The sequence below is a fragment of the Balaenoptera acutorostrata genome, chromosome 1 (assembly GCF_949987535.1).
Source record: "Balaenoptera acutorostrata chromosome 1, mBalAcu1.1, whole genome shotgun sequence".
Classification (NCBI taxonomy): domain Eukaryota; kingdom Metazoa; phylum Chordata; class Mammalia; order Artiodactyla; family Balaenopteridae; genus Balaenoptera; species Balaenoptera acutorostrata.
The window spans coordinates 163,328,068-163,348,676 of NC_080064.1; the positions used below are offsets into that span (position 1 = coordinate 163,328,068).

General features: G+C 40.5%; 1 protein-coding gene across 10 annotated transcripts in view; it reads right to left on the reverse strand.

Annotated features, from left to right (window-relative positions):
* Window positions 1-12,969: 12,969 nt before the first annotated feature.
* Window positions 12,970-20,609, reverse strand: part of LOC130707327 (cyclin-Y-like protein 1) — a 293,323-nt gene continuing 285,683 nt past the window's right edge. For 4 of the 10 annotated variants that reach the window (XM_057541355.1, XM_057541375.1, XM_057541373.1 and 1 more), the window contains 3 exons: window positions 18,548-18,714; window positions 15,110-15,272; window positions 12,977-13,559 (listed from right to left, as the gene is read on the reverse strand). In XM_057541355.1, the coding sequence (XP_057397338.1) occupies window positions 13,443-13,559; window positions 15,110-15,272; window positions 18,548-18,714 (447 nt within the window). In that variant the 3' untranslated portion in view covers window positions 12,977-13,442. Of the gene's footprint in view, window positions 13,560-15,109; window positions 15,273-18,547; window positions 18,715-20,609 lie in introns of those variants that run through there. The other 6 variants (XM_057541379.1, XM_057541382.1, XM_057541401.1 and 3 more) reach the window with 5 other exon arrangements.

Genomic DNA, 20,609 nt, shown 5'->3' on the forward strand with positions numbered 1-20,609 from the left:
AGGCAGCCTTTTAAAGGATTACACAGCACTGCATGTGCTACTTAAAATGAGATTTTTATTTCTCATTCTTAGAATGCCGGTTGGTTTTATTGGTTGATAAATTCCCAATTACTGGTATTCATGAGTGAGACATTGATGATGGGACCGACATCCCTTCCTAACCCTAAAATCATTAGTATGACTGCTCCATGGAGGCATACTGCTTTATCTCAGGTTTATTTTAATAATAAAACCTTGGGAAATTTTAATAATGAAACCTACTTAAGGCCTTTTGCTCAAGAAGTCTGAATCACTGATCAGTGCAATTACTGCTGTGGCGGTAGAGCAATTTAACAGGATAATAGCGAATAAGATAAATTACTCTTCGGATTTTTAATGGATTGATATGCAGAAGTATGCAAGGGAAGATGGGGTGGGGGAGGAGCACTTTCTGAATTTCAGTACATCGCTTTACAAAATAGGGAACTGGGCCATTGTCCCATTGCCCCGGATCCCCGGCGGCGCGCGGGTGCGCAGCTAAGCAGCGGGTAGCCCCCGGCGGGGGGGGGGGGCGGCCCCTGCCTATCACAGAGCCCGGAGCCAGTGTTGCTTTTCTCTGCGGGCGACTTCGAACTGCCTGGATTTTTAACCCGATAAACTGATAAAGGACTAACATGTCTGGAGTCTTCCAAAGACAGAAAGAAAATCACTTTCTTGTCGCAACAGTAAGATTTTGTTACGAAATGCAAAAGTAAAGGTTAAAGCCTGGGAGATAACCGGTCGCATATGGGGGGAGGGGGGAGGAGGTGGTAAAAACTGTGGCTGTCGCGTCCCAACTATCTCGGTTCGAATCCCGGGTTTGCCATTTGAGAGCCTACTCTGTGCTAGGCGGTCGGAATACCGCGCTGAACAAGATTATCTAGGTTGTGGCTTTCTTGGGGGAACTATCATTAGCTCGGTTCCCTTGGTATGCTTCTAAACTCTGTTTCTTCACCTATAAGAATTGTTGTAAGGATCTGAGACATCCTGGATTAAGCTGAGAACGATTAACGCGCCGTCTGACACACAGTAGGGGCTCAGTAAGCATTTGTACTTCTCTCAATTTGAGCTCACCTGGTGAGGGCAGCGCAGAGAGGAGACAGGTGCCACGGTTAAGAATGATTCTTTGAGCAGTTCTTTTAAACAAGCGCTGGACTCTAAGGATGCTTAGCTGCAGATAGGAGACCTGGTAGGTGCCCTGGAAGCTAGGGTTCATAAGCTAGAACATTACGGGAAAGTGAGCCCCGCACCAGTGGACGCCAGCAGAGAACTCAGGAGGGACTTCTAGCTAGGGTTTCCCGCTCCGGGTCTCAAGAAGGCGTGATTAGCATTCGCCCCGCCCCCCATAGCTTCCCGGCCGGCGATTGGCCCACGCTCCTCGGCTGCCAGCTCCAGGCGGGGCCGGAGGGCGCCTGGGGAGAGGCTGAGCCCGCGGGGCAGTGGGCGGGGACGCGCGGAGAGCGTGGCGGGGCGGCCCACCAACCGAGCCCCAGCGCGAAGGGGCGGGGCCGGGGCGGAGCCTCCCGGCGGGCATTAGAAGCAAGTGACCCAGGCTGGGCGGGACAGGCCAGTCAGTCCGAGGCCGTGACTCCACTGCGGCCAGCGCCGCCGCCGCCGCCGCCGCGCGCAGTTCAATACCCGCCGGAGGTGGGCCAAAGGGTGCTAGAGCGCGGGGGAGGAGCGGAGCCCGGCGCGTCCCGGGAGAACCGCCACCGCCCCCAGGAGTCCGCTGGAGCGCGGATCCCCCTGCAGGGGAGGAGAAGAGCGGCGGGCGGGGCGCGGCGGCGGGCGCGCACCATGCAGTCCTGTGAACAAACACTGGCAGCGATGGGGGAAAATAAGTGTCCCTGGACTTTGGACTAGATTACAGCCAGATATTCCAAAAGCATCGAGACACTGCTCTCTGCGGCCTCTGAAAACAAATGAGACCCATAACACCCTTGCACAAGCTTTTAAAACATGGATCAGTGTAGCAAAAGGAAAGCTGTTCCCCCCCCACCTCAATATATTTTTCTCTTCCTCTTCTGAGAAAGCCTATATAGTGATGAGCACACACTTTACTGTTAGAGAATTCTGTTTGCTTTTCTAATCTGTTGAACCATTCCCTCATTTATATATGAAAGCCTATGTATTGATGAATACACACGTACACACACCACGCATACATACTTTACTGTTAAAAATTCTGTTTGCTTTCCTAATCTATTTAACCATTCATTAAAGAAGAGTGTGAGGCCATTACTGGGGAAGGGGGTGACAGTGCATTGGCTAGCAGAATACCAGTGACCAGGACTGAGTGGGGACTAAATTTAAGAAGCTAAAATGGCAAAAACAATTAAAATTTGAGGATGTCTCCCTAGAAAAACAGCAAGTGTAGGGATTTGCGCTTCATTTATACCAAAGTTGGAAAAGTCAGATTTAAGCCCAGGTCAGTTTTTACATTATGGATATTAAGTAAACAAGTGTATAGTTTCCATAGTGTATTTAAGCACTTTGCTGGTGGAAAGAAGCCTGGTGTTATAGTTTTCATGGACTTTCAGAAGCTATTCACGTTTATAAAAATGCACTGCTCTTACACACTCATCCTCTGAATCAAAATTTCAGTATATTCGACAAAACCTTGTACACAGAGTTACAGAATTTTTTGCACATCTAATTCCTCTACTTGTTCAGAAGCTTCTTAGAACCTTGAAATAGATCCCCTGCCTGAGGGCCAGTTCCTCTCTTGTTTTTCAAATGAGGAACTTTTCTGATCACCTTGACCTCTTCCCTCAGTTAACATGTCTTCCCAGAAAGTACATAGATTATTCTGCTGCCTTAGGTCATTGTGCCTAATTTGGGTTTTTCCTCTTCCTTTTATTTATTTATTTTCTTTTTTGTGGAGGAGTGTAAAGATGATGCAGAATGTATCTAAAAGTTGTGGGATGATGTGGTTGAAGTGATTTAATTCTTCCTGTTAAAACAACTATTTTTCATTTTGGCAACATACCAAACCTAAAAAGAACAACCAATTTACTTTAAAAAAAAAAAAAAGACAGTTAAGACAAAGGATACTAAGCCAAGGAGAGGCAATACAGGTAATGCATTTGGAGGTCTAGGTCCAGGCCAACTCTCAGAGCTGCCTCTGTTTTCAGCCTCTGTTCTCACCGCTGCTCTCCCCCTCCCTTCCCTCAAAGATGAAGCCCACCTGCTTCCCTCAAGTCTTACCTCAGCCACCCCTCCCGCTACCCAGGGCAGAGAAGCCCATCTATTTATGGTCGCCCCCTATTTCCATCTCATATGCTGTTTTCTTCTGATTTTTATTTTTATTAGGCAAACAATCCACACTCATGAAAACAATTATAAAATGGAAGGTTGTGGGGTGGTTTAGCAGCTTCTTCACAGCCAGCTCTGTGATTTTAGTGAGGATTTAAGGCCCAGTTTAGTTTCACATGTACAGCTTTTGGGCTGTCCCTTTCATGGTTCAATTGTAAGCAACGTCTCCCATCACAGATTAGGGGGTAAAGATTTAGAAGGAACTAATATGTGACCTCTCAGTAAATCAGTTGATAAGACTTAGGAAGTCATTTTAATTTCTATTATTAACCTCACACTTTGAAGTTGTCTAAATTGGCTGAAAATAAGTATTCTTGGTGCCTTATTGGTTTATCCTTGCAAACCTTTGTCTTGTTTTCTCGTAGTCGTTTCCAGTGATAAGCCTGTGTGTGTGTTGTGTGTAATTGTGAGCAATGTACAAGCTTAAATAACGTGCTGACACCACTGTTTCCAAGTTGGTATTCATTAGGCCGTTTCCTCCTGGGCTAGGGCTGCACTAATCCTGACACCGGCTGCCAGGAGAAAACCTCATGGATCCCACACCGCACCTTAATAACAGCATCCGTGACCTGCAGTCTCAAGTACAGAATGGGAACCCCAGAGCTAGGAAATGTAGTTGTATATTTTAATGAACTGCTACCCCTGCTAAAGAGGCTTCTTTCACTTTTGTGCTCTACAGAAAGACCAAGGGGGGTAGGAGGGACAAAGCTTTGAATAACTGCTTTCTAACACCGAATGTGGCCAACAGGACAGAGAACATCACAAATCTAGGCAGGTGTGAGGTACAGTGGCTGAGGATTTCCTGCTCCCCCTGCATGCCCTTTCTTGCCTCCAAAGTCCGATCAAGTGATCCTGGGAAAGAAATACGCCTGGGTTGAGGAGGGTGGTTTTGAAAGAAAAAGCTACCAAGACATTAAAGCAGGGTGAATGAAGGGTAGGCAGGATGAAAGTAACTAAGTAACCTGGCTCAGAACTCTCAAAAGCTTCTAGCAGCTTGATGACAATTACAGGATTTATTGCAGTCTGTGGTACATCATTTGAAGACAATATTACTTCCTGTTGTTACAAACTGTATGTATAATGTGTATGTGTTGTGGGTGTGTATATAAATAATATATATTATATATATGAGAGATTTAGTGACTTTTGATACGGGTTTGGTGCAGGTGAATTTATTACTGAGCCAAGTGAGGCACATACTGAGTCAGTAGTTCGAGTCCAGGGCATTCAGTACTTTTTCTGATTTCCATGTGTGTATAGTGCCTGTCCCATGCGGTATTGTCAGTGTCATGTCAAATCCAGAACTCACAAAGCAGAGCCAGCGATATTTTCTTTGTAGACAATCAACTAGAATCTATAAAATTATTCCTGGCAGATGATTATAATTCCAGATCGCTAACACTAGCAAAAGGAAACCCAGAGCATCTTGATAAGAAGTTTTCTGTTTTTGTTTTGTTCCTGGAAGTCAGTAGAATAGCAGTTATATGTGGTTGTATTAGTGTCAAGATACTTAATTGGCTGACCTTATTATTTCAGAAAAAAAAAATTGTATGTATTATATTTGTGGGAAGTTAAAATAATGCTTTGAGATTTTTATCAAATATGGAGAGTAGTTATTTATGAAAAACAAAGAAATGTCTATTTTTGTTTCTTTGTTCCCAATTACTGTAGATAAATTTTAAAGTGCATTAAAGCAATGGTAAAGCAAATAAGATGCTGTACAAGTATTTTTCTCATGCTTTCATGGAGAGACACTGTTTTCTAAGAGTATCTGAAGGAGGTATGTGCATTCTAACTTCATGATCAGATTTCTCGGATGTACTTTGAATATAAGTGGCAACGTTTTTATTGATAATAAAATCAAAGAAATTCCAATCACCAGAAGGAGAACTAATGAAAACATGTTTTACCTGAATATACTTCATAGGTTTCTCCTGCTGATCCTGTGATTGTTTCATGATTCACTTGAAGAAATGAAGGAAAATACACATAAGAACAGAGACATTACCTGAGATTGTGTTCTATTTTATCAACCCTCCATCTATACTCTGTACTGAAGCAATTTGGATAGAAGTGTTGCTGTTGTTGTGTGTGTCTGGTTTGCAGTCAGAAACTCCCAAAACTTCATCATTCAGCAGTTAGATCCACAACTTTGTATTAAGGTCTAAATACAAGTCAGGGAACCCAGATAAGATAAGAGGATATATGGTTCTCCCTCTGTATTTGTGGGTAATTGGTTCCAGTCGTCTCCCTCCCCCCCGTGCCACCCCATACCAAAATCCATGGATGCTCAAGTCCCTTATATAAAACGGTGCAGTATTTACATATAACCTACGCACAATCCTCCCATCTTCCCCCGCACCCTCCTTTATACTTTAAGTCATGTCTAGATTACTTATAACACCAAGTACAAATCCTAAGTAAGTAGTTGTAAATATAATGCAAATGGTTGGTGGTGTGCAGCAAATTCAAGTTTTGCTTTCTGTAACTTTCTGAAATTTTTTTCCCTAAATATTTTCAGTCCATGGTTGGTTGAATCCACTGATGCAGAACCTGTGGATACGGAGGGCCAACTGTAAATTGATTTAGAGTTGGCACTTCCCTGACAATCTGGACAGATGCTTAGTAAACCTGAGATAATTAATTTAGCATCAAAGTGAGTACTATGAGCATTATTAGATTGGTACATGTTAGGGCATTTGGGAGAACAGAAAATACAGCGGTTGAGCTGGATCCTGGTGCAAGAGCCGCTGTGCCTGACCCGTACAGGTCTCTAGTGGGCACGTCTTCCCAATGCTTTCTCATTGTTCATTCCCCCCAGTGGAAAAGGGGGGCACTGTTGGACTTAGGAAGTTGGAGAAATAGGTAATAATGCTTCTTTTAGTGATTTAGTTACAGAGCTCTTACGTGCAACAGAATGAGAGGAAGTAGAATGGTTCTGTGCATAGATTTGGGAGCTAGACTGATTAGGGATTCAACTCCCAGCTCCATCATTCATGGGCTGTTGATCCTGAACAAATTACTTAAGCTCTTAGTACTTCATTTGTGTACTGCATCTTAGTACTTTCTCATCTGTGAAAGGGGGATAATGATAGTACTTATAGTTTAGGGTTGAGAGGATCTAAAAGATTCAATCAGGTTAAGGTAAGTAAAACAAGGAGGAAGCAGCCATTCAGGCATGGAATGGAAAGGGAATTGAAAGACTAGTTTTCAAATTTGTGTCTGCATAAGAATCATTTGGGGTTCCTATTAGAAATGTAGATTCCCAGGCTTCAGCTCCAGGAATTGAGATTAATTTGGGATCCAAGAATTAGGTCTTTTTGTTCTGTTTTAGTAAACTTTTAGAATTATTTTAGGTTTACAGAAAAGTTGCAAAGATATATCCATTTTGCCCTAATATTAACATATTATCATAGCACATTTGTTAAACTAAGAAGTCAACATTAACGCACTACTGTTAACTCCAGACTTCATTTGGATTTCACCAGATTTTCCACTGATGTTCTTTATCTGTTCTAGGATTCCACATTGCATTTAGAGAAGCTTCATTTCTTACAGGGACTTTCAGCCCATGAGAGGCAGGTGGTCTGGAGACCACATCTTGAGAAACACTAGGACATGTCAAGGGCTGAGGAAGGTCAAATTGCCCCATCCTCACCACCATCCTGGTGGTGGGGGTGTTGGATATAGAAATTTGAAGAGTTGGGATGGAATCCTCTCCCTTAGATGAGAGGGGTTACCTTAAGAAGTGAGGCATCTGTTCCTAATGCCAGATGAAATGAGTTTTGGAGTTTGGAAGGTGGGGTTGCTGCCTAGCCTGAGGAGATACATCTAGGGTTGTGGGCAGATCAGGGGAGTGAGTGCAGCAAATTGGGAACAACTACTTTGTGGGAACACAGGAGGGCTCAAGTAGTTGATTAAAGGGGATTACAAGGGGCCAGTTAGCCCGTGAGCCATATAAATCCTGTATTTCCTGGAACCTGGTGATAGTGTTTTAGAAATGGCTCACAGTAGTAACCAACATCAAGCACTGCTACATTGGACACGAGCAGAGAGTCAAAGGGTGAAGCTGAGATGACCTTGTTGAGAGAGGGCAGTGGGAGGTGGACAAAACACTGACGCCCTGCGTTTGGAAGAGTCGGTTCCCACAGTGAGGAGATCAAGGGCCACCATCTGGGGAGCTAGAAGTAAAGGTCAGTAGAATTGAGAACGGTAAGATGAAGGAATAGACGTTGTAAGAAAAAGCTGGCAGAGTAATTTGAGGTCTTGAAGTAGAGATCGACATATTCTTGAGGACCTTAGGTCCTGAGGCTGTCACTGACTTTCTCTAATCACATTCAAATTATTTAGCTGCCCTCACAGCAGTTAAGTAATCACCTAACCTGTTCCTTTTTTTTTTTTTTTTTTTTTTAAAGAACATTAACCTCTTCATTTGACTCTGGATTTCTCTTAATTTCTATACTACTTCACTTTCCTGGTTCTTTCTGCATGTTAGAGATCCTAAACCATAAACTGGTATTCATAACATTTCTTTCACATGAAGTACATGTTATCTCATCTGCCAAACCCATTTAAAATGGACTAGTGGAAATTGCCTCAGAAGCCAAACAGATTGCACCTGTGTACAAGGGACCAGGTGTCTCTGAAGGGCTCCTAGATCTTTTGTATTCTTGCTGGCACGGTGTCAGGCTGGCCAGGCTGGTGAGTGGCTAACAGTTAAGATTTTAGGTGATCTAATCCTTAACTTGATAGATGCTGGGTGTAATCTACAGATTCTGCATAGAAATTAGCACTTACCCCTGGCAGAGCCCCTACCAGCTGTCAAGTGCTTTACCAAATAGCTCTATACTCAAGAATGCGGCTTCTGGGTGAGGGAACAGTCGTAGTCATTTTACATGTGGTTAGAGAGAAGTCTTGGGTGATGAAAGATTTTAGCTAACCTACACGCTATAGGTAAACATTTCCAAAAACATTGCATAAGCTGAATACAGAGTGAATTGTTTTCCAGTAAATACTGGCTTCAGCATTTTTCAAAAATCAAGGAATGGTATATTTTATAGAATGGGAAAACTAAGAAATGAAATTTGACCTGTTGTAAAACTAGGATTTAGTGCTGTTGAATTTCAATAATGGGCATACAGGGTACATTAGGAGTAAATGTGAAAGAATAGGGTCATGATGGAATCTGATACAGGGTGGAAAAAATTTCTCTTAACCAGAAACACTGGGCCCTAAGAAGTTGTCTTAGGGTCAACCACATGAATTTAACATACAAAAATGGCAATTTAATTTGGTTCAAACATACATTTCAAACTTTTGTCTTTTCCTTGTAAAGAATCAAGTTCAGTTCACGGTATACCAGAGTTAAAATTGCACAGATGTCAGTATTCCAATAGAGAAAAACAATTTTTTTTAAAAAGCGAAAAAGTAAAATTTGAGTTCAGGTAGTCAGATATTCTTTTATAGTCTTACTACTTTAGGGAACAAACCCTTCCTCGGTATAAAAATCTGGAAAAAAATGCCATAGTTGCCACCCTCTTAATAACTAGTTTCCATGCCCCATATTTGTTGGAGAACCTACTTTGTGATGTTTAAATTTTTACCTTAAGTTGCCTCAATTTCCCATTTATTAAAATGGCTGTATTGCCTCTAGAATTAAAGCTGAAGGGGAAAAGCAATTTTTAGCGATTCCCCTTATTCTACCAACTTGTTCTTGAAGCTACAGTCATGCCCAATGTTCCTACCCCCAATTTTTTTTTTTAAACCTTCAACCACTCGAGATATGTCAGCATTTCTGCTTAGTAACTGGCATATTACTACGCGGTGCAAACTATTGATATAAACAGTGACTTGTGATAGATTTTTTTCCCCTTCTGTACTAAATCAGATCATTTCTCCTCATCAGCAACTTAACAAGAACAAAGTTAAAGATGTGACCTCAGGAAGGGAACTAAGGTGGATGAAATACGACGGCAATACTATCAGGACTGATGGAATATTGCTCAAGTGCAGTGGCTAGGGTCTAAAAGAAACTTCTTTAGCGATCTGGTGTATTTCCAACTGCATGTGAAGTGAAATAGCAGGTTAACGTCAAATTCCGGGGCTTGTGTAAAAGTCACCCTCTTAACAGCAACCACAATGCTACTGCTTCCTGTTCTTCCATTTTCTTTCCTGTTCAATTGCTTGAAACCCTCAAACAACAAGTTCTGATTCTACAGTATTCCTGTAATTCCTTTCTCTGTGTATTTACCTACTTTTATCTTTCAATGTGCATTTCCATCTTGGCACCATAACAAACAATTCAAAAATGCCATCTAATGCATTATGCCACTGAGCACTGTAGCCAGTGATTTTAAGTGTACTAGATTATCTTCAGGTTGAAAAGAGCGTAAGCTGGAGAAATAAATGTCTACATCTTAGCTAAAGGCAGGGGTCAAAACAACTTATGAATGGTTAGTTTGAAAGTGCTTTAAGGCCCGACTATCAGAGCTGACTGAAAACATTTGAGTTAGGCAGAGTTGTAATGTTATGTGAATAGTGAGAAGTGTTACAAACACAGTAGCCATATATTTTAATTACAATAGAGTTTATTAGCTTTTCTTTTAATATAAACATGAGGAAGCAAAACCACATAAGTTGTAGCATTCTTTTCAAAATAAAACTGCAATCAGTACTTGAATTTCCAAGCTCCAAACTCCATAAACAATATTTTTTGAGGTGGTAGATTGTAGTATTTTATATACCATAATTTATCATTTATGTCTCTGTCCCTTAAAAATGATGGAACCTGCAGCACTCAGTATAATGTGAAGCCTTGCGATAAAGAGAGAAAGTACTTCTGGCCCAGAAATGCTTTGTTTACAGGCAAAATTCCTAGGATTACATTTGAGAAGGTAGGAGGAGAAAGATTTCACATAGTTGAGAACACTTTTTTTTTTTTAATATTTCAAGTTTAGGTGACATTGTTACCAATCTCCAAAAAGACTGATTACTGGACCTCCCTGCCTTTTAAAGCCTGAGGTAAGGGTTCCTAAGGTTTATATGTTTCCTCTTAAATAGAACTTGAAGTGAGACACCTACAGCCAGGTTAACACACAGGATAGAAAAGCTGTTTCGTATCACTTACTCTCCTGTCCCTACTATTAGGGTCCAGTTCCTTTCAATTTATTACATGTGAATTAACACTGTTGTTCATAATTCCTTTACCAAATCTAGAAAAAAGAAACTTAGGTGATCAAGCAGGTAAGCAGCCCAGCCTTGCAAAGGACTATTTTAAAAAGAGGAGGGGAGGTATCCCCTCAAGTCTTAGTGCAATTTTAAGCTTTGATACTTGTAGAAGTATAAATGCCACAAACTTACAAAACATCATTTGAAAGTTTAATCGAATTTCTTCTAAACTCATTTAGTTTTGTAAATTTTAAACGTTAAGCGTTTATTGTTTTATTTTTTATTTTTTACAATTTATGTATTTATTTATTTATGGCTGTGTTGGGTCTTCGTTTCTGTGCGAGGGCTTTCTCTAGTTGTGGCAAGTGGGGGCCACTCTTCATCGCGGTGCGCAGGCCTCTCATTATCGCGGCCTCTCTTGTTGCGGAGCACAGGCTCCAGACGCGCAGGCTCAGTAATTGTGGCTCACGGGCCTTCCCAAGCCAGGGCTCGAACCTGTGTCCCCAACAAGAGAGCCTGAGACAGTGAGAGGCCCGCGCACCGCGATGAAGAGTGGCCCCCGCTTGCCACAACTAGAGAAAGCCCTCACACAGAAACGACCCAACACGCCATTAAATAAATTCATTAATTTAAAAAAATAAAAAATAAAAAAATAAAAGCTTAATGTTTAAAATGTACAAAAGTAAATGAGTTTAGAAGAAATTCGATTAAAGTTTCAAGTGATGTTTTGCCAGTCTAGCATTTATACTTCTGCGACAGTGTTCTGGAGTATCCAAGCACACTATATTAAAGCTTAAAATTGTTGTAAGACTTTTGGGACACCTTCTATTTCATCACCGGCTTGTTAATTACTGGACCACCATGTTGGCTGGAATTATGAAAATATCCTTTAATACAAGTATAGAACAAAGAGGAAAATCATCACAAAATCAGAAGCACCATTATAGTTAACAAGAAATGCAGCACGGACCCAATAGAAGGAAATAACCTACTTTCTCTGTTTATGATCGCAAGCATGCTAATATGCTAATAAGTACTGCCTGCAAAGAATTTGGATGACATGTGTTATTCAGCAGCTTTTTGGTTTAAATTGATTGCCAATAATGACTAGCAGCTTCAATGATATAGTAGGGAGGAAGAACCCTGCAAAACCTAACGATGCTACAACAGTCTGTTCCGAAGTTTGGCTTTATGAGTTGTTAGGAGTCCCATGTTTTTTTTTGTTTTCTTTTTTTTGTTTTTTTTTTGTTTTTTTCTTTTGTTTTTTTTGTTTTTTTGTTTTTTTCTTTCTTTTGTTTTTCTCTTGTTTTTTTTGTTTCTTTTGTTTTTCTCTTGTTTCTTTCTTTTGTTTTTCTCTTTTTGTTTTTCTTTTGTTTTCTTTTTTTGTTTTTCTTTTGTTTTTTCTTTTTTTTGTTTTTTTGTTTTTTTTGTTTTTTCTTTTTTTGTTTCTCTTGGTTTTTTTTCTTTTGTTTTTTTCTTCTTTTGTTTTTCTTTTGTTTTTTTCTTTTGTTTTTCTTTTTTTGTTTTTCTTTTGTTTTTCTCTTTTTTTGTTTTTCTTTTGTTTTTTTCTTTCTTTTGTTTTTCTTTTGTTTTTTTCTTTCTTTTGTTTTTCTCTTTTTTGTTTTTCTTTTGTTTTCTTTTTTTGTTTTTCTTTTGTTTTTTCTTTTTTTGTTTTTCTTTTGTTTTCTTTTTTTTGTTTGTTTTTTTGTTTTTTTTGTTTTTTTTGTTTTTTTTGTTTTTTTCTTTGTTTTGTTTCTCTTGTTTTTTTTCTTTTGTTTTTTTCTTCTTTTGTTTTTCTTTTGTTTTTCTCTTTTTTGTTTTTCTTTTGTTTTCTTTTTTGTTTTTCTTTTGTTTTTTCTTTTTTTTGTTTTTCTTGTTTTTTTCTTTTTTTTTGTTTTTTTTCTTTTTTTTGTTTTTTATGTTTTTTTCCACACACACACACTGTATTTTATTTTTACAAGAGATAGATAGACTGACACCAAGCATTGTACATGGATGACCACAACAAAAGCAACAATGACTGCAATTACCAAACATGAAACACACTTATACTATGTCATAATATTGACATTCAGTCCAGTAATCCTCCACTGTAACAGCTCCTTTACTTTGCAGTGAAAATTGATTTGTATATTCTTTTCCTCTGAGTCCTTGTGGGATTTTTATAAAAAAACAAACAAAACAACTAATACTAAACTTTCATTGGGTTATTTGTATGGAAATATGTTAATATAAATGTTTCAGACATTACATGAAATTTTTTTTTTTGTTTTTTTGTTTTTTTGTTTTTTTTTTGTTTTTTTGTTTTTTTCTTTTTTTTGTTTTTTTTGTTTTTTTTCTTTTTTTGTTTTTTTATGTTTTTTTCTTTTTTTGTTTTTTTTGTTTTTTTCTTTTTTTGTTTTTTTTGTTTTTTTGTTTTTTTTTTGTTTTTTTTGTTTTTTTTTTCTTTTTTTTGTTTTTTTTTTCTTTTTTTTTGTTTTTTTTTTTTTGGAGTCCCATTTTTTGATGGTAATACTGCACTGATTCTAAAGGAATATGCAGCAGTATGGGACAGTGAGGCAAGAAAAACATAGAAGTTATATAGTTAGTGTCTTTAAAGTCTAAAAATTTAAGCTATTAATTAAAAAACCTCACATAGTTCTCAGCTATCACATATCTGTGTGTAGATTGGGAGCAGATATCTGTGCATGGATTGGGAGCTTTTAGCTTTGGAGTGGTTTTTGTAACTCTGTTTACAATAAAAAGGACAGAAGAGCGTGTTACATTGACGAGGTCCCGTTCTTTCCTATGAGCATAATCTTCGCTTGTCCATGAGTCTCTTGAATTCAATGTCTTTCTTTAAGGTGAAAATACTAACTTTGCTGGTTTCTGAGCAGGAGAGGTGCTATTTCTCCAGTCCTTGTTTCGAGGGGTTTATGATGTTACAACCCCTCACTTCTCCCTTAAGAGAGGATGGCATTGGAGCGCCGAATACCAATGAAATTATCAGCGCTGAAAGACCTTCTCATAGCAGCTCTACACACGTCTTTGTATTCGTCGTCACACAATCTGGAAATGGCCTAGGAAAGTCAATCAGGTAGAACATAGGTATAATTAGGGGGAAAAAAAAATGTTCGGACCTTAAAAAAACAAAAAAAGCATCATTGATAAGCCACACATCTACATTCGTTTAGATAGTTCATAGTTACTGCTACTTTGGATAGCTGATATCTACACTAACTGACAATTCCCTAAGGTAATAACCTTTAAGGGCTATGATTAGATTGCTGGGGCAAGGGGTAACTTGCCCTAATAACTTAGAGTTACTTAAAAATTGGGTTCCTAATGATAGGCTCCTAATAGCAATATCATCTGTTACCTACACACGTGATCCTTAAACGTAATGGACATACACTTGGGCAAAATCAGTGTTTACTCAGCTATTCAACTTCTATTCAGTTTTCATTAGTTATTACATACTCTAAGAAAATTTTAATCAGGTAGGTATGTGCTGAAGGTAGGAGAGGTCTAATGACAAGCACTGAAAGGTGCTATTTCACTTGCACATAAATTATGGTAGAAAAACATCTTATTCTAAAGTACCACCAAGGTACCACAGAAAGTATCAATTTTAAATGTGTTCATTTCAGTTGTGAATTTTGCTGTATACCCACCAAAAATCATAAGCCATAAGTATTACTTTGTTCCATGTACGTTACCATTTATATTAAAAACTCATGTACTTTCTACAGCCAGTATCTGAATCCACATTATACCTTCCAAGTATAGGTCTCTCAGGTTAGCCACGGATGCTTTGTCTAATAAACTCATGGGACTGAACTGTGATACACATACACACACACACACACACACACACACACACACACACAAACTGCAAGCTGAGTAAAAAACAGTTAAGAGGGAATTCCCTGGTGGCGCAGTGGTTAAGAATCCGCCTGCCAATGCAGGGGACACGGGTTTGAGCCCTGGTCCGGGAAGATCCCACATGCCGAGGAGCAACTAAGCCCGTGCGCCACAACTACTGACCCTGCGCTCTAGAGCCCGTGCTCTGCAACAAGGGCAGCCACTGCAATGAGAAGCCTGCGCACCGCAATGAAGAGCAGCCCCCGCCCACCGCAGCTAGAGAAAGCCCGCGTGCAGCAGCGAAGACCCAATGCAGCCATAAATAAATAAATACATTTATTTATTTATTAAAAATATCAAGACAGTAGAAATAGTCCAAAACATCAATTATTAAAAAAAAAAAAAGACAGTTAAGAGTGGTAAGTAGATTATGTAGGTACATATGATTAGGGATACAATTTTAAGAAATTATTCATGTATGGTTATATGTAAGTGTAGAGGTTCAAATGGAAAACCATTAAGAACAGATTAAATATGATTTAAAGTATTCTGAATTATGGTTACAGAAGAGACAATTTTTTTTTTTATAATGTGGGATCCCTGTATAAACCATAAAAGACACAGGAAATATGATGCCAACGGGTCAATAAGCTCTTCAAACTGTTAACAGCTTTCCATTTTCCTAATCACTGCTTAATATAATTTAGCTACAGATGTGGCTTCGGTGGCTGACAGAAAACCCCAGTTAGTGATTTCACAGCCTTACCTTTAACTTCTGTGCTCTTTCTTTGCTAAGAGGAGTGAATAGAACATTCAGGTTGTTGTCATCTGCTAAGGAGCGAAGGTCAAAGTAGTGTTTGACATACACACTGAAAGGAACATTAATATTAAAATGAAGTCGCTCCAGGACGTGCCTTTCCATCTTATTCCTGGGGGAGGAGGAGAAGACAAAACCAACACAGGACAATTTTAGTCAACTGGGCTATCTTCAAAAATACCATTCTGAGCTACTAGGATGGCTCTAAATACTGTTTTGAAACAAATAATGGCTACCCAGCTGGATTAATACCCTAATGTTCAAACAAGGTACAGCTATTTGTGGTCCCTTCTGCGTCCCAGCACTTTGAGTCTGGGACAAGGGGGAAGAGGTTATGGCCCTCTTATGCACTCATGCTGCTGACTCAGGGGCTCATTCTTCAGAGTTCCATTAGTGCAGCTGTACGAGTCATGCTCCACACTCACTCACAAGGCCCCGCTATAGTGATCAGATGAAAGGAATGATGGATGCTGTTTATTAGCTCTGAAGAGCTTGCAGACACTTGCACCGGGCTGAGGACAGGAAGGGGCTCACTGAGGTGGAGACGAGCCAACACAAGGCGTGGGCACATCACCACGGCAACACATGGATCCCTCGAGAGCCACTGCTGTTATCTCTGAGGGGGGAAAACTCTTGAGGCAACAAGGATTCATCTCAAGTAAATAAATAAATAAGCTACATTCGATGGGAAAGGGAATCCCCCCACCCCCACCCCGTGCATGGGGCTGTGTCAAAGGGCATAATCCAAGTTTCTGTTCACCTTAAAACCTTACTAGGGTGAGTTGTCGTCACCATGACAGGACAGGATGCACTTTTTAAGCTTAGGAAGGCAGTAAGATTATGTCTCAGCTAGACTAAACCCACTTTACGATACGACCTCTGATAGAGCAGTTGTTTCCCCCGGTGTTAGGAGAGCAGCCCAGAATGTTCAGACCTACCGCCCCTTGCCAGGACAGACTGCACACGCCCACAGAGGGCGAATTCAATGAAGTGGGAAAGTAGAGTGCTGGGAGCAGGCTTCTGCTATATGACCATATCCAGCCATTTGCTTGCCAAATGTTTAAGTAAATAAATATAAAATTAGAGTAAATCTTACCACTTTCCACAGCAATCACTTTAGAGAGTTGATTATATAAAAATGATAAATACCCAAACAAACATGCAAGTGGCTTATTTTACAATACATTTGGTTTCTTGGTTGTAAAGTGTTAATATTTTATCCATTGGATAAATCAACAAATGCTCCTTGTTCTCCTGTATGGAGAGCAGAGTATGAGCAGAAATGAGGTTTCTCATTTGTTGAACTTTAAACCTAACTGAACCTACTTCCAAAATTAATTTCCTGTTCATACGGCCAGAAGTCTATAGAAATGTAAATCAGATAATGTTTTGATAATCAGCTAATCAGGACTTAATTTACTACAGGAATAAATGCACTTCACTATCCCTTTTATATTTTCTCCACTAATACATTTTAATTGTGTGGAAATACAGTACTTCATAGGATTAACATGTCTATTAATAGAGCTTTAATCACTGAAGAAAAGCATTATGCCTACAGAATATGCATCTTCTGTGTTTTTTGCTGTTTTTAAATGGCTAGGTGGCTGAAGAGCCTACCACTTACAGGCGCAGCAAACTGTCTGAACAGCAGCTGCTCAGTTTAACTTACTCTTTTGAAGGGAAATATATATTTAACAAGACACAGAGATGTTAGAAAGTTTTAAGGAAAAGCTGATAGACAGCAATTTTTCAATTCAGACTCAAAATGAGACCATTACAAATAGTAGTCAACAGCAGAGGGATGAAACAAATGTGTATTAAACACTTTGTTGTAATGTTTTCCAACTCCCAAAGATCATAAACAAAAGCAGCCTATTATAAACATAACTCCTGGTGATTCTCCGTTCTACACAGAAAAGCGTTGTTTAGAATTAGTTTCTTCATAGCCGGACAGTGCCGCCAATGCTCCTGGGCTCAATGTCTGTGAACACCCACACGTTTCCCTGCATGTTCTCGGATGTTGTACCTGGAACCAGAGCCCCAGTCAGCTCAGTTGCAGATTCTGGGAAAATTTCAGCTGCCATCATGGCAGGGATGGTGTTCACGATTACAAATTTTCCTTCCTTCAAGGGACCAGTTTAAAGACTGATGATAGTGTTGGTCAACGTCACTTTAGTTTCTGCAACTTCCAAAAGTACTTCTATTCATTTCAAATTCATTATCTGCTGTTACACTGTTCGCTAAGATTGCTACCAGCAATATCACCATGACCACCTGGTTTACATGATCACCAAAGTGGGCATTTTCACCAAAAGCCACTTTGACAGCTACTGACAGTCACTGGTCCCTTCTCTTAGTCACAACTTTCCTCGCTTCAGCTGTAAATATGCACTTTGGTAATTGTGAATTATCTCGAGTAAGGGGCAAAGGTAACAAAAACAAACTCTTGCCCCTGCCTGCCATCTTGATCGGCCTCTGCTGTCCAATATAATCAAGAGGTGTCCTTTCCCATTTTCCTGAAGGCCACCCACAAAGACAGGTTCACTGTCAAGCGGGCACTTCGAGAGTCTGCTGGAATTACCTCTCTGGCTCATCCTGCTTCCCACCCTTGGGGCCCTTCACCAGAGCCAGATTGGAAGCCTGGCGTTTCATGCCAATGTGAGCGTGCCATCTGTGAGGAGAACCTGCCTAGTTAACTCAAGGCCCCACAAAGTGCCGCTGTGTTTGCTGAGTGCCCTGGGTGAGGCCCCAGGGATGCTTCCCGGACTACCTGAGAGGTAGGTGTTTCCTAACTCGGCAGACTTTAGGGGAGGAGACAGGAACACAGGGATCTGAAACCTTTATATGTGGCTACCTGTACATCATAGTTTCTGTAACAACAGAACCTCAGATCAAAAGGAGAAAAAGACCAGCAAAAGCAAATACACAATGTGTGACTCAGGTTGAAATTATAACCTGTCAGTAGTCTAGAGGCCCTAAGACCTTAACAGTGGCCACTTGCTTCAAAGACCAGGCATGTGCCCCTTAAAAATGGACTGGACCTGGTAGACAGCTTTAAGAAAGCTGTCAAGTTACTGACTGTACCATGTTGTTCTGGTAGTGAGCTTGTAAAATGTTTGGCAAAAACCACCAGAAAAATAATTTCAATTTATCGAGCAGAATATTACAACAATAACACATCAAGACCTACCAATTAATGAGGGGAAATACAAATTGTTATACTACAGCTAGATGGAAAGAAGTCTGTAATTTTATGTCTATTTCAGCTCTCTGCACAAGGTAACCTTTCTTAAAATGTAACATTTCTTAAAAATGTAAACTTTATGAGAGCAAATGAGGTATTGGAAAATGGTTAGAAAGTTCACGGTAACCTTACAAACTCACATGTCCTCAACTGTAACGTCCTTGAGGATCTGGCTGTGCTCCACATCCCATACAGCATCATCGCCCCAAATCCTGGAGGCAAGAAGAATGGCTCCCAAAACAATTCTTTTCCAGTTAGTGGGGCAAATGTCGATCTCAGAATAAGTTAAAAGCCTTTCTAAGTAAACCTGCAAAAGTAAAGCACTGATCTTTGATTTTAGTTCAGTTTAAGTGCTGTGATAAGAATTGTTAGGAATGACAGATTTCATCTCTTTTGGACACCCCTTTTATTCCTAGGTTCTACAAAGACTTTGCTCAGCCAAGCCAAGGCCAGAGGCCAGGTCACAGTTGTAAGTCAGATATTTCTGTTAGTCTGATATTTCTACTCTGCCCGTGTGAATTTCCAACCCAATTTTGGTCACAGGAATGAAAGGACATCTGAGCAAAGGGCATTCTAAAGACACGCATTGTATTATTACCTTCCCACTTGTCAAGGGCAGCACATACAGCCCAGTGTCGACTTCAACTGTTCAGTAAATGCTTGAGTGCCTATCACGTGCAATGTTAACTACAAGACTGGTGGTGGTTGCATGGCGATTTTACATAACGCTTGAGTGTGTAAAATTCTGGTAAGACTGAGCACACCTCTACCTTCTCTTCAGAGTCCCCAGTCCTTCTGTGGCATGAACTTGAAGATAAAAACTGGTGGTCAAGAGAGCCTCCCAGTGGCTGCTGCGTGGCACAGCAGGACGGGCAGTCCAAAGGGGCTTGACAGCTAGCTGGCAAGTATTCCCATATTTTAGTGCCTTTTTAAGGAACACACATGCATACAAAGGGTAGTCCTTTTCATATCCCCAATTTTTCACATCTCCATTATCATTTCATTATTCATTTCTGTCTTACATAATCTGCAGCTTAGTCAATTCTTTTGGTTTTAAGGTGGGAAGACCTGCCTGTGTCTGTATCCCTGGGGCTCCTCTAAACCTGCCGGTTTGTGAGATGATTTCATGGTTTCTTTTACATGTATCAAATGTCTACCCTACAAAGAACTGGATGGAGTTAACAGCTGAGCAAAGATGAGAGAGGTAAGCTGTGATTTGTTGTTACCTCTGTAGAAGAGTGTATATGCCATTTGACAAAAAGAAAAATGTCCAGTTTTAAAGAGTCTGTTTACTCTCTGATGGGTTATCAGATTGACAGCTCAGATTCGCCCATGCCCTCCAAACTCTACTGTGTTTTCAAACACGGGTATTGAGATTATATGTTCTTAGTGAAATTCGGCTCCCATTCCCCAAAGAACTCAGCACTCTCTAGTACCCTAAGAACGACTCTCCCCGCAAGGTTCAACTCTCTACTTTATGGGACTAATCAGAGGCACTGAAACGACACTGGCAATCTCTCAACTTCCTCTCACCTTTGTACTGGCAAACTTGGTACACGTGCCGATATTCATTTATCCCACTTGCCCTCCTGTCTCGGAGGAAGCGAGATTTCTTTCTTTTCACTGAAGCTAACTCTCCTATGAATGCAGTTGATCCCACCTCACTTCTGCAGAGCACTGTGCCCACAGTTAGTCTCTTTTTGAACAACTTCTCCCTCTCTGTCAGAGGCTTCCTCCAGTGTGAATGCTTCCATGTCCCCAGCCTGTCCCCCACTGCCCCTCGACGGCGTCCTCAGGGCTGAGGCCAGCTCCTCATCTCCCATCCTCTCCTTAACCCACTTCAGTCAGCCTCCTGCTGCTACCACTCTACAGAGACTACTCTTGCCGTGGTCACCGGTGCCTTCACACAAACCACCCAGAGCTCTTCGTCCCAGAGCTCCACTCCCCAGGCCTTCCCCTCAGAAATGAAAGAGCACTGCCACACGCCCAGTCGCTGAGACCAAACACCTGCACTTGAGTGTATCCTGCTCCAATCTGTTAGAACTTCTTGTTATCTCTACCTTCACTGGTACCCTGACCGCTTTTCTGTCTGTCACTTCTGACTTGTATCGCTGCCACTGCCTAACTTCTCTGCCTCCCAACAGACTACAGTCTGTTCTCCCCAAAGCAGCCAGGAGAGCCTCTTAAATTAAGAGTACTTTA